Below are 19,616 nucleotides of genomic sequence, written 5' to 3' on the forward strand. Positions count from 1 at the left end.
TACAGCAAGTTCAAAAGGACAGCTGGGGCTGTTTGTTAAAATTGAAGCCACCCAGGATGATTTGAACTGCATTTCCTCTTTGTTCTTTTAATTATCAAAGGTCTGTAAGGCAGTAACTTGCAGCACAGCTGGATTTGCCTGGATACAGATCCCTCTGAACTGGAATTTTGGAGCAGGGAACGAAAGGGAATTCACTCCCAACTGATTCTGAGCAGAGGTTTGCTGTGGTCTAGGCTCCCTGCTGGAGTTAGGAGTGTGGAAGGAGAACTTAAATGTACAGTGGAAAGCTGTTAAATTCCATTCTGCAAGGTGCAGTCCCTTCTAAAACATCTGACAAAATGAACTTGACTTTAGAGACTCTTCCTGTGCTTTTCAGCACAAACCTGATCATACAGAGACCCCAGTTCATCCCATTAATGCCCCTGGTGTGCCACCTCCCAGCTTGGCCACATAAAATCACATTTGGAGACAAAATTACACCTGCAGACAAGAAAACTTACATTGAATTTAAAATAAGGAATAAAACTATCCTAAAAATAGCAGCACAAGAGAAGTTTTTATTCCGTTATTTCTTCATAGTAAGAATTATTAAAAAGCCAAATCAAGGTATTTTAAAAAAGTTTTAATGTCAACTTTACAGAAGATTCCTTAGTAAATGATGTCTTGAGCAGAACTTAAAAACCTCTTGATCTTCTTGGTTCTGAACCATACAAAGGTGGAGACTGAACTGAGTTTTCCATGTTCACTGCAATGCCAGAACCTGCTGTTTGTCCTCCAGAATTGCTTCCTCAGCATCCATTTGGCTTTCCTCCCAGTCCCTTAAAAGAAACACACCCCAGTGATTTCCAGTGCCTGCAATTCCCCAAGTTCTCTGCTTTAAGCCTTGCTGACATTTGTTCACATGTGTTAAACTAAAAGGCACAAAAAAAAAAGCTTATACTGGAGATGCTGGCAGTACAAGCTGCTGTAATTCAGCTTTTCCCTCAGTTTTTGTCACAAATCTGTGAATCAGCTCTAATCACACAGCATGGAGTTCCTTCAGCGCTCCTCTGACTCCTGCTGGGCAGGAGATCCCAGTAAAAAAAAAACCAGTGAGACACTGAACTTTAGGAATTCCCTTTTTCCAAGTCATCTCAGTGTCCAAGACAAAATAACAAACACATGGTGAGTCACAACCCAAGAATGCAGATGATTTTAAGAGATTTACCTCATAAATCTCAGTGCTAATGCATTGAAAAACCTACAATCCCCAAATTTATCATTTGGAGTCTAAACAACAAAACACATCCCTCAGTTCTGACTCTGAGCTGCCTGAGAAGGGGCTTAGAACACCAAGACACCCCAAGGTCATGCTGACTTTTGTAATTAGCAGGTAATGCACAATTAGAGAGTTGAGGCTGTCTTTATTTCAGTTCTGACATGGTTGGCATCTTGAATAATCTAAAATGTCATAAAAACACAGCCAGCAAGTTGAACTCACCCAAAAATATCAAATGTGTCGTGGTCTTTCAGCTCCAGGGTGTTCTGCAAATCTGCATTTCCAGAGATCTTCTCCATGGCTCTGCTGGAGGAGGTTCCATCTTCACAAGCTAAGTTGGAATTACTTTCATGGCCTGAAATGTCTTAGGAGCAAACATGAACAAAAAGATGCAGTATCTCCACTATCAGCTTAAAAAAAATTCAAAATATTGACAAAAACTTGCCATTAAAAGTCTCAAACCAAATCTAGCTAATGAAAAATATCACTAAAATTAAGGTTGTACTTTCCAATACATTTTTAACTTCTTTATTACCACCTATAAATTCACCACCTCATACTTCAGAAGTATCTTTCAAAAAAGAAATACATGATTTAAGTATTCTGCACAATGCCACAAATTTTGTGTGAGGGGAGACACTGAATGATTGCAGAAAGCTCTGAAGTTTGGTTCTTTTTTTTTAATTTAAACTAACATGAATAAAATATAGACCCTTTCCAATATTTTCCTTGGATTCAAAACTGACAGCTTCGATTTCTGCACACAGCATTATTTAAATTAAAATGTCAACCTGGTTGCTCATGATGTGAGAAATAATGTAGAGCTACATTTCTTGGGATGGAGACAGTTGAAATTGAGAAAGGTAACACAAAAGTGCAGACACAGTTATTACTTGTGTCCCTGTTTCTTAGAGTTCATATAATCAGACTTGCTTCTGCAGCAGAAGGAATCCTTTATTAGATTACTCCCAAATTGTACCAGAGACTACCAACACACACAAATACAGAAACTTCTTCTAGAGGGTTTATTCTCTAAATATTCAAGCTAAGAGGGGAGTAAAAGGGCAGCAACAGGAGCAGAAAGTAAGCTAAATAAAAAGAATTCTTGGTGATAGTTGAAAAGAGGTAACTTTAAACTCCAAAGCCTATTCAAAAAAAAGCATTAAAATGCAAATACATAAAGAAACAACTAAAATAAAAAACCTGTTAAAAAAAAAAAACACAAAAAAACCACACACACACAAAAAAAAATACACAAATGAAGATATAGAAATGACAAATTCAGTGTGTCTCCATCCTATACAATTAAAATTAACCTAATTAGGAGCTCAGAACTGTGGCTGTCCCTACCTGGCCATGGCATCCATGCTGCCATCAGATGAGAAAGTTGATTTTGGGCCTGGAAAGCATTTGCAGCTCTGTTCAGCTGACTTTCCAAGACACCTTGAACTACAGAGTCATCAGCATATTCACTTAGGCTCCTCTCAGAAACCCACTGCTCTTCTCCTGAAACCCAACATTATTAGAGGAAATTATCTGCAGGTTTTGTGTTAAGATGCATTTACTCATCCTATTTTTGCTGCATTTAATGCGTGAATTACAGAAGCCAGGAAACAATTTTTTACGGATATATAACAGACTAAAAGCCTGATTTCAAGTGATATATTTAATCAGATTAATGATGTTCACTTGTTGTTTCATATACACCATCAAAAGCAATAGGAACCTTATGGAACTCTATTATCAGGGGATATATTAATAAATAATTCCATTTCTATTGTAATAGATAATATATATTTATATATTATACATAATACATACTATAATATATAATCATACAGTTTAATCATAATGATAAAGATTAAATTTATGGCACTAGATTGCCTCAGAGTAGGGAGTTTATTTTATCCTTGCTCAGCACCACTTCTGTGGCATGGCTGTCACCCTAAAGTGATTCCTAAAGCAAGCTGGATGGAACTGAAAAAAAAGATGATAAATATCTATATTTTTGAGGATTCATTCACACAAAAGTACCTGGAAAAGGGATTCTCCTGTCCCTAGGGCTGGAGGCAGCAGCCAGGGAAGAAGGTGCCTCCAGCTTTTCTTGTTTAGGGTTTGCACCTACAACAAAGAAACCTTCAAGTCCCTGATATGATGTAGAACCACATTTCTGTCTTTTGGCTACATCCTGTAACTTGAATAAAACAGAGAAATTACAAACAGGACAGGAAACAGGAATTTTTATAATTGCCCCTGCAAGTTCAGATTAATAAAATGCTCCTTTCATGGAACTCAGACTGATATTGACAGCCAGCTGTAATACATATTCATGGATGATGTTTTTTGCTCAAGATATGCTTTAAAACCCTAAAAACTTGTCATGTTGTAAGAGCTTGAGTCTGTTCTTTCACTAGGGACATGAAAAGCAAATTTTCTTTGTGTTCACTTTTGGGTCCAGAAAGGAAGGTGATCACTGTTTACCAATGACTCCAAATCAATGTCCCAACCTTTTCTATCTTTTTTTGCTTTGATTTGATTTTCAGCAAATGAGGATCTGAATAATTTCTTAGATAAGACAAGGCAAATATGGCAGGCAGTGATATGCCCGAAACCTAAAGCAGATAAAGCAACTTCCCTAATCTATTTAGCAATTAAAGACAGCATAGCTTACTGCTGAAGATTTTGTAGTTACAGGCAAGACCAAGCTCTGGCTGTTGCAGACCCTGCCCAGTTCTTGTGGCTCCCTCCTGCTCTCCTGCAGTTCTGCCTCCAGATCTCTGCTGCTCTTCAGTTCAGCCCCAATGAGATCTTTGCTCACTCCTTCAGTGGGGTCAGAGATCTCCTCAGGAAGTTCACAGGAGCTCAGTGATCTTCTCCCTGCCTTTGGTTCAGTGCTCTCCTCCTGCTCAGCATTCATTTCAAGACCACTGCAGACAATCAGTTTTTCTATAGGAGCACAACAAAATCATGAAAATACTTGTAATGAATATTAATTATAACCTGCAAATCAACTAAGTTTTCTTCATGAACTTAAAATACAAAATCTTCACTAAAGCTAAAGGCAATTGTGGAAATTTAATAAAATTTCCTTAAAAGCACTCCAAGGTTTGAAATCCATCTTATCAGGCTGTGAATGATTCTGTAAGTTGGTTTTCTTTGTTATAGGTATTTATCATAGTGCTCACACAGCCATGAAACTGTAATCAAAGGAAATTTGATAGCCTAGAGAATGGGACATAATTTAAGGACCTTTATTTTTCAGCCCACTGTAGTTGATTATTCCATCCTATATGAGAATGACAAACTGAACACATTTACGTATTTTCAACAAAGAACTTAAGAACTTCTCACATTTACCTTGAGAAATTTCTTTAGGAGAAACAGGATTTCTGTGGAGAGGCAAAAGTAAAAACTATTACATTTCAGCTGAGGAAGTGAAATGGAAAGAAGACTTTCCCATTATACCCATTTTTCTTTTAAGGGGCTGGTTCTGTGTTGTTCTGGTCTGCAAATGCTGAGCTTTGATAGAGGAGGGGAAAAGACCAGAAGGATACAAAAAGCAAACCAGGTCACAGTTAATCCAATAAATGTTGGGAGATCAGAAGAATTGTAGATGCATCAGTTATTGTTTTTGTCTGGAATTACAAGCTTAAGAGTATCTTCAATTTGCACAGCACTGATCAATGGTAAAATTTGTATGTGAGTTCCTGCTCCTGCTAAGAGCTCAGAAAAGAGAATTTCACTAAAATTCAGGGCAGGCAAGTGCAAAGAAATGCATCTTACCCATATGGCTTAGGATTTCAAAGTGATGCCTCTCTAGTTACAGGCAATTAATATTCCTTAATGGCTTTGAAACACTGTACATATAATAACTCAAATCTAACTGCCTGCAAAGAAAAGCCCCCGTTTCTTAGGAACTAGCACAAATTTGGGATTATTTGCTTTCCTTTCCCACAATCTCTGCATTTCTGATACCTTCCACACTCCAGTGGGTCAGTTTTTCCTTGCTTATTCATCCCCACATCTCCAGTTTCCTCCAGTGTAGAGTCTGAAGATTCTCCCGAGTCCTCGCTCTGAGACTGAATAAAGAACAAAAATAAAGAGACCCACACTCAGCAACAAATTAAACATTTAAAAATAAAGAAAAAAATTAAGAGTGATGAAAAGGTGTCAGATTTATTTGTGTATAAATCCCATACCATCCAGATCCCTGAATGCAACAGAAAAAAAGTATAGGGAACTTTTGGAATGATCAGTTCTCCACATTTGTATGGAAAACAAACAATGCACCAGAATTCTTCCTTATTGGAAGTTATTTAACTGTTGCTACTTTAAACATTTACCAGATTAAAACTTGAACAAATCAGTTCATTGTTGAGACTCCTCAAGTCCTTTATCAGTACTCACATCATCAAGAAATTCAATTTTCAAAGAGGACTCTGCATTTTCAGAAACAGTGTTGGATTCTTCAGCTCTATAAATAGATGCCCAGTATTTCTTCACCTCTTCATCTGTGAAATGTAAATAATTTCATGCACTTCAGTTTTTCCTGTTCAAAACACTCAAAATGCAACATTTTTATTCATTATGGAAAACCCACAAATTTCTCCTTTTATTATTGCTGCTTTTAGCAAACTGGTTAAGAGTGGAAATGCTCAGCAATCATAGAAAAAATCTCAAGGAAAAGGTATTTTAGACTGAATAAAAAAAAAAATCAATCTGTTACACCTGTTAACTCCTCAATGTCATCATCATCATCATCTCCTTGTCCCCCTCCTCCAGCCCCAGCCTGTTGGACACTCAGGGCGTGCACAGGCCCTGAATCTTTCATGCAACTTGCAAAAAATTGATCAACTGGAGTTCTGAAACAGGAAGAAAAAAAAAAAATCGATCTTAAAAAGTCATTTTTAAATATATCACCAAAAAAAGGAAAAACCCTACCAGCCAATTTACTGCAGCAGCCTTAAGTCCTCCTAACTTCATTGAGGTGACTTTGCTTCTCAAGAACTCATAAAACTCTGTAATGCCCACAAAAGAATCCTGAAGATTCCTTTTCTCTAAATCCCTGTAACAAATGTCCCAAAATCAAGTAACTAAATATCATTACCAGTCTTCAAATTCTACAATCAACTGAGCAAAGAGAATCCCTCTAAATACTCCCTCTGCAGGAATTCTGAACTATGAAATGATCAAGTCTGGTTATAATTATCATTTTATTAAAATAAAGCCCTGTGTTCACACTGCCCTTGACTCTTGCTAATATATCTAATATTTCAAAAGTTTCATCTGGATTTGTGTTAATTAAGTATTTCTGAATTCTTTCACTAGGGGCAGCAAATTCAGTAATACCTTCTGTATTTCTTCAGCAGGAGTTTCTCCATGTAGCTCAGGCCATCCTTCTGGAATTCCACATGGATGGGTTCCTTCAGAGCACTCACATTGGTCTGTACCTCACAATTCCCCACAGCTTCTGTCAGAATTGTTTTTAAAAAATTATACAGCTGTTCAGGCTTATAAACAGGCTCTTTACCTACATTATTCTTGAATGGACATCACATTTGGGTCTGTGCTTAGTTCAGTCTTTGCATCATTCCAAAATTTAAATGGCCAGCAGTATTATATTTACAAAACACAGGCAGTAATGGGAGCAGCCATAAAAACTCATTTATTACAGATTACACACTGGAACCATAGAAAGAGTGGAGGGACGGAAATCCATGACTCCACAAATCAAAATCCCACAGAAAAGAAATAAAAAAGGAAAAAAATCAGTTTAGTATTATTTTGTACAAAAAAGCCACAGAGAAAAACCACCATCCATGGACTAGAGGAACAAGACACAGATTGGATTTGCACAAATCCAATCAGACCAGAGGAATTTTCCATATTTTTCCATGCATACTTCAGCTGATTGCAGCTTTTCATTGGGACAAAGAAATATTAAGAGCCTGTGGAAGGCAAGCAGAAAATGTACTTGGATAGAACACACAAAATCCTGAGCCCTGCACGTTCCATGCCTCAGTTTAAAACTGGTTTTATGCTGGAGCATTGCAGTTCATGCTGAAGTGCCACGTGAGACACAAAGCCATGGGAAGGTTCAGGGACCTGGGCTGGACATCCTGGCCACTGCCAGAGATGATCAAAAAAACTGGGCTAAACACTCTGCATATCATTTAAAAAAAGCTTCAGAGATGATTGTTATTAATAAAGGCACACTGAGAGTAAAATTGGTTTTCTTAGCTTCACATCATATCTGCCTTCATTAATCTAAAAACTAACTCCCCCAAATAGCTCCTATTGTATTTTAAAAGTCATAAAATAAACCATACCTGATGGGACCTCACTGGCACATGGATCTCTTCCAGGATCACTTTCACCTTTTCTCCACTGAAGCAAAGCTTCCTGAAAAGACTTTGCAGATGCCTTCTCATCAAAGGCACCACTCAGCAGCAATCCTTTGTCCTGCTTTCCAGGGCTTGCAGAGGCTGATGCTGAGGCTGGTTCCTAAATCAGTTCCACAACATTACTGATAAAGCATTTCTGAGGAGCAGCAACATTTTTAGTGTCAGCTGTGGAACTGCAGCACTCACTTTTCTGGGCTCAGCTGAGCTACCTGGTAATCAAGATCACTCCCATTTTATGTGATCTTGCTCACAATTAACTACAAAGATCTATAAATAAGAAAGACAAAAGTTTTTATTACCAGACACACAAACCCCCTACTTTTACAGGTTTCTGGCATTAGAGAGCAGTGGCCATGGACACCCACATCCATGTTTTGGATATAAAGCCATGGACACCACATCCCATGTACAAGGGGATTAAATGAGGCATTTAATGCAGCATGTCTCATTTAAAGGAATTTATGAGCTATGTGCTTTACTAATGAGGAGCTGCTTATTGAAGCTTCCCAGTGGACAGGGGCACATCTGGAGAGGTCAGCAAGAGGAAAATGGTCATTTAAGGGGCTAACTGGGCTAGCCATTAATACAGCAGTCCAGGGAAGTCCAAACTGTAATTGATGAGATTGATTGAAAACAGCTACAAAGGGAGAAAAACAGTCCTGCACTGGGACTTGAGTGATTTCTCAACCTGTATTAGAACAAAGAAAATTACTCTGGAAGTTTTCATTATCATTACTCTTGGATGACTATCAAGCAAAACCACAGAATAACTTATGTATTTATGGGAAAGATCCTTTGTCTACACATTCTCCAAGTGAGGGACCTCAGCAGCAAAGGTGAGAGTCAAACACCAGCAGCCCCTACACACTCAGGATGTTGGGAAAACTTCTTTCTACCTGCCCTGTGCTTTAACTGATCCAGGGACTGGTTGTACATCCAGTGGCCCTTGTGACTTGCAAATGCAATAAAAGGTGGCTGTTAAAGGTGTCAGTGTCTGCACGTCCAGGACATCCCCCAATCCTCTTACTGCAGTGCGGGGTGAGCACAGCACAAAGCTCACTGTGTGAAGAGCAATCGACAGGGAACAACTCCAGCGACTCTCAGCTCAATTCCCCGCACCAGCAGGGATTTCCAGCCCATTATTCCTGGGGCTCATCCCCTGCCAGCCGGGATGCCCGGGATGCGGGAGCGCTCCGGGATGCGCAGGGCTGGACCGTCCCGCGGGGGCGCAGCGCCCTCGGGCGGCGATCCGCGGCACTGCAGCCGCTCCGCGCCCGCCGGGATCGCTCCCCAAAATCCGCTGGGAAAAACAAAACGCGCACGGTGGGGAAAAACAAAACGCGCACGGTGGGGAAAAACAAAACGCGCACGGTGGGGAAAAACAAAACGCGCACGGTGGGGAAAAACAAAACGCGCACGGTGGGGAAAAACAAAACGCGCACGGTGGGGAAAAACAAAACGCGCACGGTGGGGAAAAACAAAACGCGCACGGTCGGCGCTGCTGGGAGCGAGCGTTAGTGAAATTGGGAGCACGGCAGCAAAATCCCCGCGGTTTTGTTGGCAAGTTATCCTAAATTCCAAATGCGCACGTATTTTTCCCCGAAGGAAAAGCATTACAAAGACACACACAAAATATTAGTTCCTTTTGAGGGTGAGCAGCTCCAACTGGTTTAATAAAATAATGGGAAAAAAATCACATCATGTGGTGTATCATCATGTGTTCTAGGAGGGGGATCTCTCCAAGAGATTTTTTTTTTTAGAATAAAAATGTTATTTTCTTATTCAACAGTGGAAATTCACATAAATAACTTTAAAATCGAGATGTATGAGGCTAACACCACACTTTGGAGGCTGGGTTTCCTATCTATTATTCCTATTTCCTACTTGCTAAAAGACAAAAATACCCTTATTAAATAGAAATCACCTCATAGTTGCTAATAGAAATTTCCACTCTAACACAGCCAACAAGGTGCCAGCCTGAAAATCAGTCAGAATTCAACGCATGCCCTGGGCTTTATGAAAGGATTTAAAATTCCAAGACATTCATGGACCACTTAATTTTGGCCCCTTTGCCTGCAACCACACCTCTTTAATCACAGAAGTGTTCTTTACTTAAGGATGAGATCAGCCTCCTTCAGCCATGGTCACACGCTGGGCAAGTTAAAGAATTTATTTAAACTCTGCTTTTATTAACTGTTATCAGTTAAAGAAGTGGTCACAGTTCTGACAACAGAACCATTTAATCTGTTTCCTTGCATTCAGGGAGATCACTCTGTAAGTACAGGCACTAAATAATTATCAGAGAGCAAGAAAAATGTGTGCCTACATACTGACACAAAAAATTCCACACACATTAAATTGTGTTGCTTGAAAGTTGTTTTTAACCATTTACTTACCAGCAGCCCACCCTTAATTTCAGGTGGTCGATAGGCCATCCCCTTCACTCCCAATTGTTCATGGGCTACATTTCCTCTTTCAGGCTTAACTGGTTTTTTCACTGGCTCTGAAACAAAGCAACAAAAATCTCAACTAATCCAGTGTTCCACTCTGTTTTCTTCAGTGTTTAATCACAGCAACCTCTACGAAGCAATAATCTATCAGAAGTTTAAGTTTTATTTGGTTAAGAAAGATGTCTTTACCTTGAACATGTTTGAGTAATTGTAACTTCACTTTTTGTGGAGAAACCTAGAGGAAAGAATATTTACATATATCTGTATAAGGTTCTAATGCTAATGAATAAAGAGTAAGTTTTACAGAATAAAAATGATTTTAGGGAAATAGGGCATGCATTTAAAGAGAATACTCCATGTATTGTTCATGACAGCCATGAAGTGCAGAACCAGTGTCCCTCCCCAGATATGAAACATTGTCCACGTGGTACTTCCATGATCTAACATCCCAGTAACTGATAATTTTCAGCATTTTAGCTCCTCAGTTTTCCCCTGCAGATTTCACCCTGCCACCTCACTAGCCCTCACTCACCCCTTATTTTAATTTTGCTGTTTTTAAAGTTCTGCCCTGTTCATCTTGTCAGCCACCCCAGCTGAAATTTGAAATCTTTGAAGTAGCAACAGATCAGAGTTCCTTGTCTCAGAGAAAGGGAAAGCAAAGAGGTGGGTAAAGAAAACCTTTTCATTCTGATCCTCTCCTCTCACAGATAATAAGGCAATTTTCAGTTCTCATTTTCTGCCAGTTAAAAAAAAAATTGCCACACACTTTTCCATTTGCACATACTGAATAGAAAACAGATTTTTCAAAGATTTAGCAGGAAAGTTTTACATCCCTTCTTTTAGGTCTGAGCAAAGGTGTCATAGAACAAGAGTCAATATAACTGAGTTAAAGAAAAGACTTCAGCTGTGGTGTATTTTATCTGGGAGGGCAGAGAATTTGCACTCAAAGTTTCACCCAAAGCCTTTCAGATCCATCATGGGCAGCAGCCAGCCAAAGCCAGGCTCCTGATGACTTCCACCAGTGCCACTCTTACAGGATTCAATCTGTAGGAGCAGGGATAATTTACTGTTTATTGCAACTGAAACCCCAACAGATCACCCAACAAAACTTGATGTTCCTCCAGCTCAAAGGGAGCTTGGCATGGAAAAATGAGTAGTCAGGAATTTTACTCAGATAGGGCTCAACCTTTTGGTTTTACAGTGTTTGAATTTTCCTGTTCTGCAGCATAAATTAGTTCTAAATCTTGTTTTTCTTTAAATAGCTTTACTTGCAAATATGGTTTCCTACCTTCTTCCTGTTTTCATTATTTGGTGCCACAACTCGGGATTGGGGGGTCCTTGGTCCTGCCTGCCCAGATTTCCAATGATAAGCACCTAACTTCCTACAAACCAAGGCAAGAAAAGACTTCAAAATTAGGCCTTCTGCAAGCAAGAGAAGCACTTTTTTTCCTTTAGCTTGTTAAATATGAACAAAACATCACAAAAATAAAATTCTTCTCTATAAAACAATTTCCCAAAGCACAAATACTCTGCTCCATTGAAACCTGCTTCAAGTCCACTTTAAAAGCAGTAAATACAACAAATGTGTGAGAAAGTACTTATTTTTAAACCATTAAATTGGTCCAAGTTCTTAAACTTAAAAAAAAATCTTATCAATTCTCAAAGGTTGGTTTCAGAAGAATAAAAACAAAAGTACATTTTGTGTGAGCCTTCATTGTCCCAATTTATTGCAGGACTTCATCCAGCACTGCTAGAAATGCAGGAACTCTCAGATCCTCTCCAGCCCAAACCACTCCATGATTCCAGTGGTGCAAATGCCAGAGCCTCCTGCCCTTGGAGCTCAGCACAGCAACCCTATCAGGGGCTGCAGGTACAAAGCCTTGAGAGCAAACCAGAATACCATGGAGGCAAAAGTGCCACACATCACCTGGAAACCACTGCCCCAGCAGCTCAGGGCAATGCTCACAGAGCTGCCAGCAGCTCAGCAGCACCAAGGGAGCCAAATCCAAGGTATTTGCATTCCCAGGGACAAACACAGCAGGCACAAACTCAAGGAAAAGGAAGCAGATGTTGCAGGAATTTGCCAGCATTCAGAGTGACTCAGATTTAAACCTCACCCCAGCATTTGCCTCATCACACTGTGCTTGGTTCCAGGCCCTGTTTGCCATCACGCAGGAGAGGCCTCCCTGGGAGGCCACACAAATGTGAAAGGGGATCAAAAATAACAGCATCCTTTGCAGAAACCTCAGAAATAAACAAGGGGGCAGGAGAAACTACTCTGTCTCCTGCTTGAAAACTAAGGTGACAAATCCAGCCAGTCAGAGGAAAAAGGGAGAAGGAATAAATGAGGAAAACTGATCAAATATCATATGGAAATTCCAAATTAACAAAGTCATGAGGAAGCAAGTTTAACATTGGGAAGAAAGATTGGAGAGGGGAGACTGAATATAATTGTGAATTCCACACTTTACAAGAGATCCCATGTGGGGAGTTGGAGGTGTGGAGGGAGGATCTCATTGGATTCCTTTTTCCAAAGAGAAACTGAACCTACCTCCTCTCTTCTTTTTCTCTGCTCATGTTTGACTGCAGCTGCAATAATCTTCTCTCCATCTCTTTGTTTTCTGTTTCTAACTGAGCTTTCTCCAACTGCAATTCCTTGACAGTTCTGGAGGAAATAGTGAAATATTTGTTAGAAGTCACCTGGAAGTCAGTAAGGTACCTGAAGAAGTTTAAAGCAGAAAAACAGAAGCTGGGAAATGTCTCATTAGAGCCATGTCCCTCATTTATCTCCCAGAAGGACTGAGAACAGCTCTGGAAAATTTGGGATAGGTTAAGTGCAAATTCCAACAAAAAACAGATACAATTGTGCCTGTACTCAGAAAGGTTTGGGGTTTAATTATATTAAAAGAAACACTTCACTGACTTCTTTAGTATGCTTGTATTATCCAGTGGATACAAAACCTGTAACTTAATCAGGAAGTAGATTAAAGCCTGAGAAAAGAAAGGCTTGTGGATAAAAGCATGGGGAAATGCTAGAAAAGAAACACATCATGATTCTTCTTGTTCTTCCACTCTTCTAGTTAATGATGCATTAAAACTTATTGAAAATTATGAAAACACATCTCAATCCCAATCAGATTGAAAGCACTTACTTTGTTTTTAATCTCACTGAGGTTCCAGCTTTTGAGCCTGGGAGAATTACAAAATCATTGACATTCATGATGCCCAGTATTACTTCTCCTAAAAAAGAGAATTTCAATGATTTAGAGATAGGAACCTGTTGAAATGGGAATTTGATTGAAATTAAAACAGTAAAAAACTCATTACACATCCAAAAATATTCATATATAGAGGGAAATGGAGCGCAAAACTTGTTTGTATGAAGTGCCAATAAAATCCTAGAGCAACTCAAAATTAAATTTAACTGGGAAAAAAACCTTTTTTATTACATTTGTGATACCAGGGAAAAGATTTCCTTGGCTGTTTCATTTGGGCAATTCCCTAAAGTTCATGTGCAAGCAGATTAATATTAACTAAAACACAGCTTTCTTGAACTAAACCCATAGAAAGCACCAAGAAGGAGAAAATTGTACCAATGGCTATGAAGTCAAACCATCTCACCTGATTTGGGAAGATAAATTCCTTCTGTCACAGACAAATGGATACAAAGGAAGACAATAACTCACAGAGCAGAGTTAATCCCTTCTCTCAGGACTTCAGTGGTATTACAAATACTTTTTTTTTTTTTAAATTCAGGTTGTAAAATAAAATACTCTTCCAAAAAGCAAATTCATACAGCAGGGGTTTTAAACTGAAGGTGAACATCCAGAGCCTTGCTGAGCTGGAATGTTTGTGGGGTAAATGCAGCTCAGTGCAAAACTGGGCATTTCCTGCTGCTGCTGGAAATAATGGGAAAAGAATGGAATAATGGCTAATGGAAAAAGGAACAAAAGTTGACAGTGCAGGGACTTACAGCTGCCAGGGTGCTTGGGAACTCTTCTGCAGCTCGTGGATCTCAGCTTCCCGGGGAGAGCAGGACCTAGGAACTGATAAGGATTGGGAATATCCCAAATGGAAAACTGCCTGTTCACAGGTAAACCTGAAATTGAGCATTAATACAGATAAAATGTGCCCAAATATCTCCACCCATGGGGCCAAACACCTCAGTGGCACATGGTAGTTAAAACACCTGGTGCCACAGAACCTAAAATGCAATATTTCAGTGCTGACAAAGCATCAGATTTGTGCACAAAACATTTTTGTTATTGTGTCAGAAAACCCAAGCATTCAATTTTAACATCATTTCAAAACAGTTATTCCTTTATCACTTTCCAAGATAAAATATTTTATTAATTTTGAACAGAATAAAGTTTTTCTCTTGGCTAATGTGAGCTGGCAGGACCAGCACAGCTGGACAGGAGGAGGTCACACACTGGATTTGAGGGGCCCAAAAGCTATTTAATAGTAAAAACAGAGGCAAATGACACAGGTCAGCTGAGCAAGCTCAAGGAGGGAAAGTAGTTCATAAAAAAAATATCATTTATATAAGTTAACTTTAACATATTCCACTGAAAGCAAATATTTAAAGGGATAACTTAAAAATGTGGTAATATCAGAGATAAATATCAGAGATGCTGTGTGAGAATATTAGAGATAAAAAGCCCTACAAAGTTTCAAGAACATTGGGTAGAGAAAAAACAGCATCAAATTGTAGATAACAGGAGATAACAGTGATCAACCTCCTGAATTATTCTGGGAAAATACAGGGAGACATTGAACAGATAAAACATAAAAACACTGAGACTGGAGGAGTCAAAGTTAAACAAACCCCGTGGGGAAATGCACACCCTGAAATATCCCTGAGCTGGGCCCTCAGGGCTGCCAGGAAAGTGCAGCAAAGGCAATCCCAAACTCCTCAGAAACAGACTTGGAGTTTAAATACACAGAGGAGTTCCCTCTTTCTGTCTGGTTTTCTTTAATGAATCCCTCTTCTCTCTACTAGGCAACACAATTTGCCAGTGAGGCAAACACTAAAGCAGCTCATCAACATAAATAAATCAAGCACTAATTAGCCACATCCTTTCTGCCTGCTCCTCTGCCACACTGGTACTCCAATTTCATCATTCCAGCAGGTTCCTCTGGGCTGAAAATGGATGTACAGTTAAAAGTAACAAACCAAAAACTGCTGTTTGGGCTAAACAAAGTTTGAGTCAACTTGAAAGACTACTTAGCTAAATAAACCCAAATTCCACATAGCCTGTACTCCAGTTTAGCTCAAGTCTCTTCCTAATCAATTTAAAGACAGGTTTATAACTTACAGACAGCTGAAGATGGGTGTAGTTTATTTCACACTACAGGAGTTTAACCAAATTCCAACAGCTTTCTCACATCAATAAACCCATCAAATCCAGAGGGATGCTACTGCCTATGCAACAGCTCACATCCCATTATCAACACCATGAATGTGGATTTCATGCTACACTAAGTTCCATCCACTTACCAATACTTCAAACTAAATTATTTCCTTTGAAGAATTATTCCAAGTGCATTAAAGAGTTTGTCTATTATCACTCCTCACCCATCTGCTGTTAATTACAATGACTGAGACTTCTGGTCCTTCCAAACATTTAATATTAAGCTAACTACTTTAAAGAAAGAGGAAAAAGAATGACATTAAAAAGATAAGAAAGGAAAAAATACACATAAACTTTAATTCAGGTATGCTGAAATAATTCCAGCCTTTCAGAATAAATTCATGTTCTCCATGCCCCAACATCTGTGACACCAACCATTTCAAACTCCACTTTCTATTTTTAAACTAATTATCCATTTCTATTTGTAACACTCTACAACACACACAAAGTCAGCTCAGGAAAACAACATGAAACTTACTGAATGCCACTTCCCCTGAGTCCTTTTACCGTATTTTGCAATTTCACCACACTTTGGGAAGATGCATTATCTTGGTAACTCTGCAAACTCAACACCTCTTTTTACGGTTTGCGTATCTTCATAGTTGTGGTGGTTTGGAACAGCTTGGTTTATGATTAAGGGAAAAAATTACAGCAGTTAAGGGGAAAAAATGTGGTCAACCACTACAACTGTTTAACTGAGAACAGTAATTTCAGCTGTATTAAATAACTTGAAATAACTGGAAATAACTTCAAACACCAAGGCCATGAGCAGGAGGGTCTAAGCCTTTCCACGCAGTCTACTAAAAAAAGAAACAAACAAAAAAACACCAACAATGAAACAAACAAAAAAGAAAAACAAAAACAAAACAAACAAAAAAAACACTACCTAAAACCCAGAAAAAAATTCCCACCCTATATTACAAAGAGAAAAACCTTACCCACACTATGGAGCTACAGCAGCTCTGCTCCGAGCAAAGCAACAGAAAAGAACAGGTGGGCTGATAAATACCAGATACGGTGACAAATACCAGCTCAGGTGATAAACAACAGGTGGGGCGATAAACAGCAGGTGGGTGATGGCAGCAGGGTCAGAACTCGCCTCCCCTCGAGGCCCGGTGCGGGATGGCCTTGCGGGATGCACTCGGTCCCGGCGGCTGCTCTGGGGAAACAGCAGCGCACAAGGGCAGGCAGAAAATAAAGGTGTAAAAAAAACCCGTAGCAAAGGGTAGGGTTGTTTGGGGTTTTTTTTTGGTTTTTTTTTTTTTTTTTTTTTATTTTTTTTTTTTTTTTTTGTTTTCTTTCATTACCGGTGTGCTTTCAAGGCTGATGAGAACTCGGCGGGGCAGGGAAGAACGAGCTGCCTGGAGCTGTAACCTAAAGCCAGAAAGGCGTGAGGGGGGCGATGAGGCGAGCACAGCCAGGCCAGCACCGGGTTCAGGGCACTGCCGGGCACACTCCGGGGGCATTTACACCACTCACACCTGCCCCGGGCACTCTCAGCCCTCCTCGGGCATGGGACGCGCCGGCCGGGCGGGAGCCTCGGGCCCTGAGGGGAACTCGCAGGGCTCACCCCGGCGGGGGCTGGAGGGGAGCTGAGGGCTCACCCCGGCGGGGGCTGGAGGGGAGCTGAGGGCTCACCCCGGCGGGGGCTGGAGGGGAGCTGAGGGCTCACCCCGGCGGGGGCTGTCGCTGTCCCCGGGGGCTGTCGCTGTCCCCGGGGCTGTCCCCGTCCCGGCCCCGCCGCCCCTCTGTCCCTGAGCGTGGCGCCGTTGCCATGGCAGCGCGGGAGAGGCCATTGAGCGCTGTCCTGTGGGGGGGGGGGGACAAGGAGAGAGATGGTTCCGTGCCGGGGGCGCGGAGCTCGGCTGAGGGCAGAGCTTCATTTATCACAGAACCGCGGAGTAGTCTGGGTTGGAAGGGACATTAAAGACCACCTAGTGCCACTCCTGTCGTGGCGGGGACACTTCCCACTAGTTGCTGCCAGCCCCGCGCAGCCTGGCCATGGACGCTTCCAGGGATGGGGCAGCCTGTGGGCGCGCTGTGCCCGGGCCTTGCCGCCCTCACAGGGAACGATTCCTTCCTAATTTAACCTGCCTTCCGTCAGTTTAAAACTATTACCCCCTTGTCCTGTCATCTAAACCCGCCTTCCATCCGTTTAAAACTATTACCCCCTTGTCCTGTCATCTAAACCCTCCTTCCATCAATTTAAAACTATTACTCCCTTGCCCAGTCACTCCAGGGCCTTCTAAAAAGTCCCTCTCCCTCTTTTTAATAAGCCCTCCCGTCTCGTTCCAACCTTTATTCCCGAACTTGTCAAAACATCGCCGTTTTTTCTTTGAATGCAGGCTTTTCCATGGTTTCACTTTAACGTATTATTTATGCTCCACTCTGGAGGAAGCAATCTGCTCCTCCTGCTCATTCAGTGCCGTGCTTTAAATAGGTAAAATCTAAATCAACCTCGCTGAGCACAAGGAGGCTTCAAATGGCTTTTTTTACGAGTTATCCCATTATCCACACTAACCTTTAGTTAGTGCACAGGACTCACAGAGCTCAACATCCTTTTGATGTTTAATTTTTCACAAAAGCTCTGTTTATGCCCACCCTGTAGATTTGTGCAGTTGTAGATCCATGCATCACATCTCAGCTCTTCCAGACCAGGTATTTATGTCTCTGCCAATAAATGATAATTCCCATGCCTCCCCCTCAAAGGACACCTGGAGTGCATGGCAATATTTGAGTTTTTGTCATTATATTGTTGCAGTTTATTTGCTTTGAGTCCTGTCCTTCCAATTTTGGTGGCTTGACCATTTATTTATAATTGATGCTCCTTTAGGGGATAAACAGCCTCCACAGAAAAGCTGGAGTTTCAGGGAAAAAAGCACTCCATGATCCAAGCCAGGATTTAATAAGGACAAAATATTATCTGTTTGAAATTTATGCACTATAAGCTGTATTTCATTTGGCAAATTTGCATTTGTCCCATATGTATTCAGGCTAGGAGGCACACAATAACTTACCCCGTTTTTCTTCACTATAGAATCTGTCTGGCAGTAATTTTCCTTCATCATCCTGCTTACAGCACAGTTTTCAAGATTTTTTTTTTACTCTGACAGGCAATTTGAGTGGAGAGCCTGTGGAAACACATATGGATTTATGGATTTTTGGATCTTGAGAAGGAACTCAAGTAGTTTGCATAATGTGTAATCAACCTGAAAATATTCTGTATTCTGGACCTTGCCTGGAGAGTTCTTTTGTAGCATTATAACACGTTCTTCCCTGCAGGAAAACCATGTTCTTAGTAACCAGATGAATACAGTGTTTAATATTTTATAGTAATGCCTTACTGAAAGGCATCCCATTGTGCATGGGATACTTATCTGTTCTTTTCAAAGAAAGTAGAAGCAATACACTATTCTACATAAATGATGTTACCAATACTCAAGACTACTTTTAATTATGAATTTTCCACTAGGAAAAATGTGATTTTTAGATGTAAGGAAACTTCCTGCAGAAAATTGGCACTCAGCATCCCAAACTTGAATGATTCAAACTGACTTTGTGAGCTCTGGATCAGGGACCTCAGCTGGAAGAGCATCAAGAGCCTGTTTTGTTCAGGTTTAGATTTACATGCATGGGAGATGAAGTCATGCAGGATTTGATGCTGGCATCCTCTACATAATCTTATTTGTAATTAGATTATTTAACTTCCAGCCATTTTATGTGTCTCCTCCAATGCTCAGTTGTATTTTTTGTTTCCTTTACCAAGATCTGATTTTCATAAACATAATTCCCTATTTTTGCAATCAGCTTTCACAAATGTAGATCAACAAAGAAGTCAGTGCTTGCCTGATTTCTCCCAGAGTCACTTTTATTGGAAGTAAACATAAAGTTTGTAAAGAAAATAAAAACTGAAATTCAACTCAGATCCATCTGGTGGAGTTGTACTATAAGTTATAAACCTTCTGTTGCCATTCTCTTCCTTTGTTCTCATACTACTTCTGACAAAAATGTACCAGATTTATTAACTTTTTAGGGCTTTTCATCCATATTAAAAGATTTTTAACTGTTTTTGAAGCTCTGTGTTTACAGC

The 19,616-nt window shown here is 40.2% G+C and overlaps 1 protein-coding gene across 7 annotated transcripts; it reads right to left on the reverse strand.

Annotated features, from left to right (window-relative positions):
• Window positions 1-607: 607 nt before the first annotated feature.
• Window positions 608-16,673, reverse strand: ZBBX (zinc finger B-box domain containing). 7 transcript variants are annotated; one of them, XM_064385176.1, is made up of 18 exons: window positions 16,536-16,673; window positions 14,086-14,158; window positions 13,265-13,352; window positions 12,664-12,777; window positions 11,401-11,494; window positions 10,302-10,347; window positions 10,059-10,165; window positions 7,588-7,762; window positions 6,608-6,728; window positions 5,987-6,120; window positions 5,666-5,769; window positions 5,234-5,337; window positions 4,616-4,647; window positions 3,930-4,204; window positions 3,293-3,452; window positions 2,609-2,764; window positions 1,481-1,622; window positions 608-818 (listed from the first exon to the last, which is right to left on the reverse strand). In XM_064385176.1, exons 3-18 carry the CDS (start codon window positions 13,330-13,332, stop codon window positions 743-745), a joined length of 1,908 nt encoding a protein of 635 aa, XP_064241246.1. In that variant the 5' UTR covers window positions 13,333-13,352; window positions 14,086-14,158; window positions 16,536-16,673; the 3' UTR covers window positions 608-742. The 7 variants fall into 7 exon arrangements, with proteins under 7 accessions (XP_064241246.1, XP_064241249.1, XP_064241243.1 ...); XM_064385179.1 differs by having other exon boundaries at window positions 6,608-6,725; window positions 16,465-16,656; XM_064385173.1 differs by having other exon boundaries at window positions 16,465-16,654.
• Between the last annotated feature and the right edge of the window lie 2,943 nt (window positions 16,674-19,616).

Source organism: Passer domesticus, chromosome 11 (assembly GCF_036417665.1).
Source record: "Passer domesticus isolate bPasDom1 chromosome 11, bPasDom1.hap1, whole genome shotgun sequence".
NCBI classification, from domain to species: Eukaryota; Metazoa; Chordata; class Aves; order Passeriformes; family Passeridae; genus Passer; species Passer domesticus.

Bases quoted from the DNA above. Each gene is read 5' to 3' on its own strand.
- ZBBX (XM_064385176.1), bottom strand. From the start codon at position 13,332: ATGAATGTCAATGATTTTGTAATTCTCCCAGGCTCAAAAGCTGGAACC. The intron at 5,338-5,665 runs GTGAGTACTGAT...TTCTTTATTCAG, and splicing joins AAATTGAATTTCTTGATGAT to TCTCAGAGCGAGGACTCGGG. The intron at 2,765-3,292 runs GTACTTTTGTGT...GTTGGGTTTCAG, and splicing joins CAGGAGAATCCCTTTTCCAG to GAGAAGAGCAGTGGGTTTCT.